This window comes from Leptopilina heterotoma, unplaced genomic scaffold (assembly GCF_015476425.1).
Source record: "Leptopilina heterotoma isolate Lh14 unplaced genomic scaffold, ASM1547642v1 Lhet_41, whole genome shotgun sequence".
NCBI lineage: Eukaryota > Metazoa > Arthropoda > Insecta > Hymenoptera > Figitidae > Leptopilina > Leptopilina heterotoma.
Window position 1 is genome coordinate 47,602 of NW_025111071.1, and position 11,282 is coordinate 58,883.

Genomic DNA, 11,282 nt, shown 5'->3' on the forward strand with positions numbered 1-11,282 from the left:
GACTTTTCACGAAAAAACATACATACTCACAAACATTAAATAAAATAATACGCAAATGCCGAAGATGATGGTCCCATAAGCTGCATACTCCTTACTCGTATTGATATGTCCTTTAATGATGATGAAAAAATCCATTGTGTTGTCTGGTATTAATCATCGGTTGGTGTTGAGAATGTAGAAAAATTCTCGGCAAGGTCCCCGGGAAAACCTCCAGATATTGTGAACAGCAGACGTCAACAGGAAATTTTCATGAAAGAGGAGAAATCATAAGGGAGAGGAAAGTGAAAACTGCTATATTGCTAAAAACAGGTTAATATGCGTTACGCACCTGCTGCATGGGCTCAGAGTAGTGAGTGCCCATGCGCCGTTTTCAAAAAGCGGAAAAAAAATTGAGCAGCTATCTCACCAAAATATGTCCAAAAACGTGAACGATACCATCAGGAACTCAATCAGAAATTCCTCGAAGATGAGTGACTGTCTCCAGTTCCGAGTCGACGGCTCGATGCTGTCTCGTTCAACCATGTAGTCAGGAACCTCGTTCATACGAACAAGTGCGTTTCAAATTTTGTCGTAATTAAGATTCGATGTTTTCCAAAACTGAATCGGTCGAATAAAATCTCTCAGGATTCAACAAATGTGGAGAACTCCTGATGAAGGTTGTCGTCTTGTCGCACATACAAAAATGGCGGTCCTCATTGCAACATGTGGTCGTATTTATGAGTCGAAAAATTCACAGTTTTTATTATGAGAAAGTCGTAAATTTTGTAACCAAATTAATAGAAAAATTTTTTTGTTTCAAAAACAATTGAACTAAGAATCGGATTGCACTTAGCAACTTAGATTAAGGTAGATTGAAAATCCGATGTCATCCCGATCACGTCGGGGTCACCAATTGTGGGATATGGTTACACAATTCAATTATTGTATATATCCCTTTTGTGTTCGGGATTAATTATTAAATATAATTATAAAACTCAAATATAATTTATTATATCAATCTGATTTACATATAAACTTATGTATACGACAACTTAGTCTCGAGACTCCGAAAACAGTAATGGCCATAGCCAAGCACACACATGTACATTCACACAATCCCCACTCCTCGCTGGAGGGGTTCGAGAGGGAAATTCAAATAACTAATTCCCCACACAGTACATACGTGTACATACGTGTACATAGTCCGCGGAATAAGGTCCGGTTTCATTCCTTTTCCTTGTGCCACAAGGGAAGCCACGTTGGTTTTTGAACTGTGTGTTTCTTTTAAATATTACAATAGGAAAACATAAAAAACACTCTCGGGAAGATAAGGACGATCAAATACTGAAGGAGCTTCGTCTAATAAACGAAAAATTAAAGGAGCAAGATAAGGAAATTCATCGATTAAAGCGAAAACGTAAGTACGATTCCTTAAGCTGTCATGGCGTCTTTACCTTTTCACAGACCTGATACGAGACGAACAACGTTCGACACGATATCAGCAGTCAAATTTATATGAAATAGGCAAAAAGGGTCAGTCGAAAGACACAACGTTCAAGTAACGTTTTTGACACCTAAGTTATATGGACAAGTTCCAAAGAAAACAATGTTTTCTATGCCATTCAAAAAATGTTGTCAAGCACAACAATTTTTTATTAGTCGAGATGATTAATAAATTTGTATTACCTTGGTGTATTCAGTCAAGTACTGATTATTCTTAAAAAAAAAAAAAAAACTTTTCTAAAATATAATTAAATTTCATTATTGCGTCGTTTATCTCTGTGTAGGTAGAAGCCAGTCGTCGTATTATTCTTCGAGAAGTAGATCTTGGTCTCGCTCACGGGAAAGAAGTCGATCACGTTCCAAGAGAACAAAAGATTCTTCTAGATCTCCTTCGAGGCATTCGTCATCAAGATCATATACACCTCATTTCACGGGACAAACACAAAGTGATTTCACAACTGAAACTGGTGCACCTGAATTATCTCTAGGCGGCAATGGGTCTTCAAATGCATCTAACCAACAGATCCCTCCAAAGTATAATGCGACTCAATTTGACAAACAAACAGAAAAGGAAACTGATGTTCCCAGTGGATCTAACCTCATTGATTCTAGTGCTTCGAAAAATCCAGCATCGGAGTTGGCAAAACTAACAGAGGCTCCTCCCCTAGAAGCCGAAATATTAGAAGCCATGGGAAAACGATCCCAGAGACATCCCAATTTGAAAAACAGTTTTTCCTCATCTCGAAGTAACATAGAATCCAAGAATGGCTCGTCGCAATATAAAAAAAATAAAAGCAGTAAACAAAACGCAAAATAAACCTTATAATTTTACAAGATCGAATTGAGGAGCTGAGACTTGCGCAACGAAGTGTCCGAAAGGAACGTTATTTTATTTACTTCTATATTTCTCTATATCGGACGTAACGTGCCAAATTATTCACGTCACAAGATATAAAACTCTAACTAGATCATGAAATAGAAAATGTTGAAGATTATTTAAAATAGATTATGTTTGATAAAAAATATGATTAAGAAAGAATGGTTTCCTCTTTGATTGAAAGAGGTAAAGAAATGATTGATTAAGATAGAATTTAAGTGATTCGTATGGATGTGAAATACAATGGATAAATGTAGGGATTACAAGAGATTAACAAAGAAAAAACCAGAATAAATTTGGATAGAAAAGTTAAGATAAATAGTGATTGATTAAATTTTAAAGGATTGAATAGATAGTGTTATGATTGGTTTGGATAACATTCTTGAGATTTATTTGTATACAAATTTATGTGGATGAAAAGAAGGATACATATGGATTGTCATGGATAACTTTAGAATAAAACAGGAATGACACGAATAAAATAAGATAGAAATAATCTATCTTTATTAATCTTTTGGATTTAAAAATATTAAATTGGATAGAATTCGTATCCATATACTTTCAGCAGGGCTTCTCTCCGTGTAATAATAATAATATAAAAGCGAAGAATAAAGAAATTAAAGGAAAATTGTTTGTTTAGTTTTTACCAAGAAGTTAAAAAGAAGCATTTAAAAATTATTTTATCAAATTTTTATACATTTTTATTTATTATTAATTTATTATACTTTTTATTAATTATGCAAATATATTTTATTAGTGAATTTATAATTACAGCAGAACTCGGTTAATACGACTTAGTAGAGACCCTGCTTGTAGCACTTGGAGACAAAAATACGAATTTGATTTGATATATAATATTAAATTTTTTATTAATAACAAAATTCTTAAATAAATGTTATAAACAAATTTCTAATCTCGATTCGACATTTATTTTTATTCCATGTATAGGGGAGGATGGGGCAAGGATAGGTAGGCTTACGCTTTTCGGATCTAGCGGCCAAACTTGAATATGTATCTGCAAACGAAAAGTATTTTTGGAAAGCTTGGTTATTTGGCTATAATTTTGCTATACATTATTTTACTGTAGACTCAAATTCCTACGAGATACGAATGAAAAAGTAAAAAAAAATGTTAACTATCCTTGCCCCAGCACCCGGGTAAGGATAGTTAAAAGAATTCGACTGCTAAAAATGTTATAGAAAATCAGTAAATTTTCGTTTTCTTTATTTTATTGGATTTAGACTATTGAATATTATTATCTCAAGTATTATAAATATGTATTGAACATTTTCTGAATTGCAATTATTGTATTTAAATTCATCTGAACTAGAATCAGAGGTTTAACCAATTTTCTTTAGACGACCACCAATTTCTTAGTAAATAAGCTTCGTTTTCCGTATATAATTACGCATCATTATGTATATCAACCTAAAAAGAACAATTAAACACTTTTTTAAAATTTGCAATCCCTACTGGAAGTAAAAAGATAGAATTTTGGAGATAAAAAGAGATAAAGATTTTTCTATCCCTATGAAATAGTCACTTTGCATACCTACCCAAAATATTATACCTTTTTATCTCCAAATTTCTATCCCTTTTTATACCCTATTATCTCGTTATATCTTTCTCTTTTTATACCTATATACTTTTATCTCTTTTTATTTCTCTTTGCTGCAAATTATTATCCTTTTTAATATATAAAGAATTAATTAACCAATATTATTAACAATATTAAAGACTTTATAAAGTATTACAATTTCAATTGAATTTATTATTAAAAAAAAATGTTTTTAGAGTTTTCGTACTTTTATTTATAACTTATTTTTAACAAATCAAGTTATTTATTTATTTGTTATGAAATTATTATTTATTGTTTAAATCTATATTTCATTTCACATTATTAACCCATTAACGCCCAAATGTCCAAAATTTTTGACTGAATTTCAAGGTAAGAATTTTTATCCTAAATGATTAGACTTTTTAAAACCCGTCGGTACTAAGGGGTATTAGGGTCCGCTCTTTTAGATTTCGGGGTCAAAAAAGCATTTCGACCATCAGGGAAACCAATATGGCGCCCAAAATCGAGAAATTACCGAAAAAATCGTAAGGTTTTTTTTTGAAACACGCTTTTCACATCAATAAGATTTTTTTGGACGGGTCTCATGTATGCTATAGGTGGATAAAATAGGTGTACTTTCGAACTGTGTACTTGACAACTTGAAAATTCCAAATGGCGGATCCAATTTGGCGGATAAAATTTTTTTAAAATAGATAAAATTGCATGGAATTACTTACTCGGGGGTTTTCGGGGTCGCTGATTACGAATTTTAAAAGTGCAATTTTAAAAATTGAATACTACAAATTCATAAATTTCTAGTTGTTTTGAAGATTTTATTTTGTTTGTTACCGTCACGTTTTTCTGGAGTTGCCCAACTCTCACTACGTGGAGTTCGACAAAGTTTCTTAACTTTGTCTTCTTTTTTAAAAAATTTTTTGAACAATTTTTAAATATTTTTTGTATTTTTTAATTTTTTAATTTTGTTGTAGGGTGTTGTGGGGTGATGTGCAACGTTTTTTCTCGTTGGACGAAAAACATGTCAAATATTTAAATTTTTAAATATTTCAAAATTGAATGACTTAGAGGCATTATAATAGAAAAAAAGTGTTGCACATCACCCCAAATATGATATTTTGCGAAAAATGATTTGTACGCAATACAATGCAATGGAAACACAAAATATAAAAAGATATTGAAAAACACTTAAAAAAGCAACAATAAGCACATTCTTATCTATAAAATAAATTAAAACCCTTCACGAAACGACTAGAAATGTAAAGCGCGAGAAATATTTCCTTCCCGAGAAATTCAAGTCAACTTACGTACATCAAACCTGGCTGCGAGCTGTCTCGTGAGTTTTATATCAAAAACAAGCTACTGAGGATACAAACAAATAGCAATACTTGGCTCTGTTCAATATCGAAATATAGATCAGAAATCGGCGGTGTTGCACATCCCCCCATGTTTCACATCACTCCACATCACCCTACTTTTTCATTTTTAAATTTTTTTATGTTTTTAACTGTTTCTATATTTTATTTAAAATTTTTTTATAACATTAAAATTAGTCGACCTCCACGTGCTGAGAGTAATCATCGACCCCGAAAACCCCCGAGTAAGTAATTAAATGCAATTTTATCTATTTAAAAAAAAATTTACCCGCCATATTACATTCACCATTTTAAATTTTCAAAATTAAACTTTATATTCGTAATCAGCGACCCCAAAAACCCACGAGTGAGTAATTTCATGCAATTTTATCGATTTTCAAAAATTTTTATCCGCCATATTGGAACAGCCATTTTGAATTTTTAAAATTAAACTTCATATTTGAGTGATAAGCGTTAAATCCTTCCATAGTTTAATTGTTAGTAGTAGAATAAATGATCATGGGAAGGTGAAGAATTGAAAAAATTCAATGTATCGTCAAAATTGCGACGTTTCGTTGGCAAAGGTTTGCCAACCTCATCAGGCTAAATTTATTTAAACAGAAAAACACTTCAATATTTATAAAGGTTTAAAACAACACTATACACTATACTAAAAATATGTTTAAAGAATATCCTACCAAGTTCGTTAAAACATAAAAATCGCGTTCTAACTCGTCAAAATAAAAAAGATTTCATAGAGAAAAAATATTTTTTTATAAAAATTTCCACATGTATTAATAAAGAAAAGTTTCTTCATATGAGAGGAAGACATTTCAGCACACTAGTTCAGTGTCAACTGAAATAAATTAAAAATTTGCTATTTCGAGAAAGTCAAAAGAATCAAGATAAAGAAAAAGTCAATAAACCGAATGTAAACACAGTTTCATCATAGAGGGAGCAAGTTGTGTTATTGTTGTGTCATTATAGACAAGAGTCTAAACGTCTGAGAAGAGGAAAAAAAGTTCTGTTTAGAGTGAAAATATCTTCCTTTCTATTAATAGTGGAATGATTTGTTTTTATATGGATCATTTCAGATATTCGTCGTTTTATAAAATTTGGTTCATTGTCCAAAATTTTGGCATTTTCCCAATCGAAGTCATGATTACAATTAATTCGATGGCGGTAAACTACAGAGTTATCATTTACTTTTTTATGTTCATTTATGCGAGTTAACAATGATCGTTTTGTTTCACCTATATATGTTGCTGGTCAAACTTGTATACAACATTTGTTCTGTCCCATTTTTTAGATGAATCTTTACCAAGTCTAATTATAGAATTGGAGTTTTTATTAATAAGTGGGATCGCAGTAAAATGAAACTCTTTGAGAATATTTGACAACTTAAAGAAACATTTTTCATTGAACGGTAAACAAACCTTCGGGATTTGACTGTAAATACTAATTTTATTTCGATTATTGTTATTATTATTATTAACCTGAGAAAATTTTATATGGCTTATACGAATTTTTATATGTTTATCAATAAAATCCAAAGGATAGTTATTGTTTTTTAAGATGGATCTTATCTTCTTTAAGTTATCAAAATGAAACTCTTTGTTGGACAATGAAATCGCTCTATCAACCAGATTGTATACAATATTCTTTTTTTGTTGGATTGGATGATCTGAAAAATAATTAATGAGTCTATCCGATGAAGTCGGCTTTTGATACCAATTTGTGACAATTTTGTTGTTTTTTCTAGTAAGTTTTAAATCAAGAAAATTAATTGAGTTATCCTTTTCTTTCTCCATAGTAAATTGTAATTTTTGATTGTAAGCATTAAAAGTATTGATGACTAAGTTGACATGTTCTTTTTCTACAGCTAATATTGTGTCATCAACATATCTAAAATAAAAAAGGGGGACACAATTGTGCTCCTCCTTTAATTTTGTTAAACAATCAGTTTCCAGATCATCCATGACAATGTCTGAAACGAAGGCTGAAATTGGTGAACCCATCGGTGTACCATAAATTTGTCGATAAAATTTTTCTCCAAGAGAGAAATAGGTGTTGTTAAATACAAATTTAGTACAGTCGATAATATCTGAGAAAGGAATCTTACATTTCTGTCTTATAGAATGAATACGTCGATCTAAACTCTGAATGACCAGTTCACAAGAAACGTTTGTAAACATAGAACTTACGTCGAGAGAAATAAAAGTATAGTTATCGTCCATAACAAGATTGCTCAGTTTATTTTTAAGTTCTAAACTATTATTAATATGTGAACGAGGTAGAGTAATACAATTTTTTAATGAATTATACAATATTTTTGCAAGAAAATGTGTTGGACTGTTTATTAGAGATATAATTGGACGAAGTGGAACATTTTCTTTGTGTATTTTTGGAAGTCCATATGTCTTCGCTAATACAGTGTCAGTCAGGGTCAATTGATTAGGATGGTAGTTTTTGTCGAGAAATTCATTTTCATTCAGATATTTTAAAATGCTTGATATTTCTTTGATTAGTTTTTTAAGCGAATTCTTTTTTATAAGTTCGTATGTTGACACGTCAGAAATGATCATTTATTTTACTACTAACAATTAAACTATGGAAGGATTTAACGCTTATCACTCAATAAATTTGAGTCTTGGATCGGAGATAGACTCACATTCTTCATCAACTTCCTTTTTCACATATATTGGTGAAAAATATGGCACACACTTCAAATGTCTCTTAAAGAAATGGACATCTATTAGCAAACAACTGGCAACAGCACTTTCAAAAAGAGTTTTTCTCGTGAGCTGCAGAAATAACGGCGTCTTTCCTCAACACATTATTAATATACAAAGACGTCTAAACACTACTTCTTTCTACAGTAAGTCTTGTAAAAAATCTTTTTTTAATTTAAATGTATCCTACCTAAAAAAAACTTCTTAACATCGAAATCAATGATATTCATTTACATATCGCTTTTTTACAAAAATGTCTGAACAACTATAAAGAAAAGATTGTAAATTCTAATCTTGATGACCTGTATCGCGAAAGATTTTTTGAGTTTTCTAAGATAAAATTTACTCGTATTTTAAATTCTAATAACAACATTCATAAAAATAAACTAAAAACATTAACAAAAAAACAACTTAATAAACCTCAATTTAGCCGCGATTCTTGGTATAAAAATTTGACTGATATTGAAGTTCCTTCAGAAGTGGTGGAAGTTGCATCTCTTGGCCCTAATTTCTGTTTTACAGAAAACATTGGCAAAAAAGATGTTGTAAATTCTATTAAAAACCTGGAGTCTTCTTTATCTACACTTGACATTAATGAAAACTCAAAGAATAATTTAAGGGGAAATTTTTCTGATGTCCTGTTAAGTAATTTAAATAATAAAAATCTTTCTAAAAACCAAGATAGGTCATTTGCCAAAAAATTACAAAGCACAAAAAGTTTTTTAAAGAGTAATCCTGATGTTTTTTTCACTCCAGCCGATAAAGGCAATGTGACTGTACTTATAAAAAAGTCTGAATACAATAAAAAAATGTTGGATATGTTTTGTGACGTGTCAACATACGAACTTATAAAAAAGAATTCGCTTAAAAAACTAATCAAAGAAATATCAAGCATTTTAAAATATCTGAATGAAAATGAATTTCTCGACAAAAACTACCATCCTAATCAATTGACCCTGACTGACACTGTATTAGCGAAGACATATGGACTTCCAAAAATACACAAAGAAAATGTTCCACTTCGTCCAATTATATCTCTAATAAACAGTCCAACACATTTTCTTGCAAAAATATTGTATAATTCATTAAAAAATTGTATTACTCTACCTCGTTCACATATTAATAATAGTTTAGAACTTAAAAATAAACTGAGCAATCTTGTTATGGACGATAACTATACTTTTATTTCTCTCGACGTAAGTTCTATGTTTACAAACGTTTCTTGTGAACTGGTCATTCAGAGTTTAGATCGACGTATTCATTCTATAAGACAGAAATGTAAGATTCCTTTCTCAGATATTATCGACTGTACTAAATTTGTATTTAACAACACCTATTTCTCTCTTGGAGAAAAATTTTATCGACAAATTTATGGTACACCGATGGGTTCACCAATTTCAGCCTTCGTTTCAGACATTGTCATGGATGATCTGGAAACTGATTGTTTAACAAAATTAAAGGAGGAGCACAATTGTGTCCCCCTTTTTTATTTTAGATATGTTGATGACACAATATTAGCTGTAGAAAAAGAACATGTCAACTTAGTCATCAATACTTTTAATGCTTACAATCAAAAATTACAATTTACTATGGAGAAAGAAAAGGATAACTCAATTAATTTTCTTGATTTAAAACTTACTAGAAAAAACAACAAAATTGTCACAAATTGGTATCAAAAGCCGACTTCATCGGATAGACTCATTAATTATTTTTCAGATCATCCAATCCAACAAAAAAAGAATATTGTATACAATCTGGTTGATAGAGCGATTTCATTGTCCAACAAAGAGTTTCATTTTGATAACTTAAAGAAGATAAGATCCATCTTAAAAAACAATAACTATCCTTTGGATTTTATTGATAAACATATAAAAATTCGTATAAGCCATATAAAATTTTCTCAGGTTAATAATAATAATAACAATAATCGAAATAAAATTAGTATTTACAGTCAAATCCCGAAGGTTTGTTTACCGTTCAATGAAAAATGTTTCTTTAAGTTGTCAAATATTCTCAAAGAGTTTCATTTTACTGCGATCCCACTTATTAATAAAAACTCCAATTCTATAATTAGACTTGGTAAAGATTCATCTAAAAAATGGGACAGAACAAATGTTGTATACAAGTTTGACCAGCAACATATATAGGTGAAACAAAACGATCATTGTTAACTCGCATAAATGAACATAAAAAAGTAAATGATAACTCTGTAGTTTACCGCCATCGAATTAATTGTAATCATGACTTCGATTGGGAAAATGCCAAAATTTTGGACAATGAACCAAATTTTATAAAACGACGAATATCTGAAATGATCCATATAAAAACAAATCATTCCACTATTAATAGAAAGGAAGATATTTTCACTCTAAACAGAACTTTTTTTCCTCTTCTCAGACGTTTAGACTCTTGTCTATAATGACACAACAATAACACAACTTGCTCCCTCTATGATGAAACTGTGTTTACATTCGGTTTATTGACTTTTTCTTTATCTTGATTCTTTTGACTTTCTCGAAATAGCAAATTTTTAATTTATTTCAGTTGACACTGAACTAGTGTGCTGAAATGTCTTCCTCTCATATGAAGAAACTTTTCTTTATTAATACATGTGGAAATTTTTATAAAAAAATATTTTTTCTCTATGAAATCTTTTTTATTTTGACGAGTTAGAACGCGATTTTTATGTTTTAACGAACTTGGTAGGATATTCTTTAAACATATTTTTAGTATAGTGTATAGTGTTGTTTTAAACCTTTATAAATATTGAAGTGTTTTTCTGTTTAAATAAATTTAGCCTGATGAGGTTGGCAAACCTTTGCCAACGAAACGTCGCAATTTTGACGATACATTGAATTTTTTCAATTCTTCACCTTCCCATGATCATTTATTTTACTACTAACAAACTTCATATTTGTAATCAGCGACCCCGAAAACGCCCGAGTGAGTAATTTCATGCAATATTATCGATATTAAAAAAATTTATCTGCCATATTGGATCCGCCATTTTGAATTTTTAAAATTAAACTTCATATTCGTAATCAGCGACCCCGAAAACCCCCAAGAAGTAATTTTCAAATGATTTAAATCAAGTTTTGAATATTGATGATGCATTTGCTATTTATCAAGTATTTTGCTCTGATTTTTCTTCCAATTTGGATCCGCCATCTTGAATTTTCAAGTTGTCAAGTACACAGTTCGAAAGTAGAACTATTTTATTTACCAATAGCATACATGAGACCCGCCCAAAAAAATCTTTTTCA

The 11,282-nt window shown here is 30.4% G+C and overlaps 1 protein-coding gene across 1 annotated transcript; it reads left to right on the top strand.

Annotated features, from left to right (window-relative positions):
• Nucleotides 1–315: 315 nt before the first annotated feature.
• LOC122506345 (arginine/serine-rich coiled-coil protein 2-like) lies at nt 316–2,299 on the top strand. Its single transcript, XM_043618460.1, has 4 exons — nt 316–349; nt 1,280–1,396; nt 1,444–1,512; nt 1,767–2,299. The coding sequence occupies exons 1-4, from the start codon at nt 316–318 to the stop codon at nt 2,297–2,299; spliced, it is 753 nt and encodes a 250-aa protein (XP_043474395.1).
• The last annotated feature ends 8,983 nt before the right edge of the window (nt 2,300–11,282 follow it).

Excerpts from the sequence above, each read along its gene's own strand:
- LOC122506345 (XM_043618460.1), top strand. The coding sequence starts at position 316 with ATGCGTTACGCACCTGCTGCATGGGCTCAGAGTA. Across the intron at positions 350-1,279 it reads TGCTGCATGGGCTCAGAGTA|GAAAACATAAAAAACACTCT; the intron begins GTGAGTGCCCAT and ends ATATTACAATAG. Across the intron at positions 1,397-1,443 it reads TCATCGATTAAAGCGAAAAC|ACCTGATACGAGACGAACAA; the intron begins GTAAGTACGATT and ends ACCTTTTCACAG.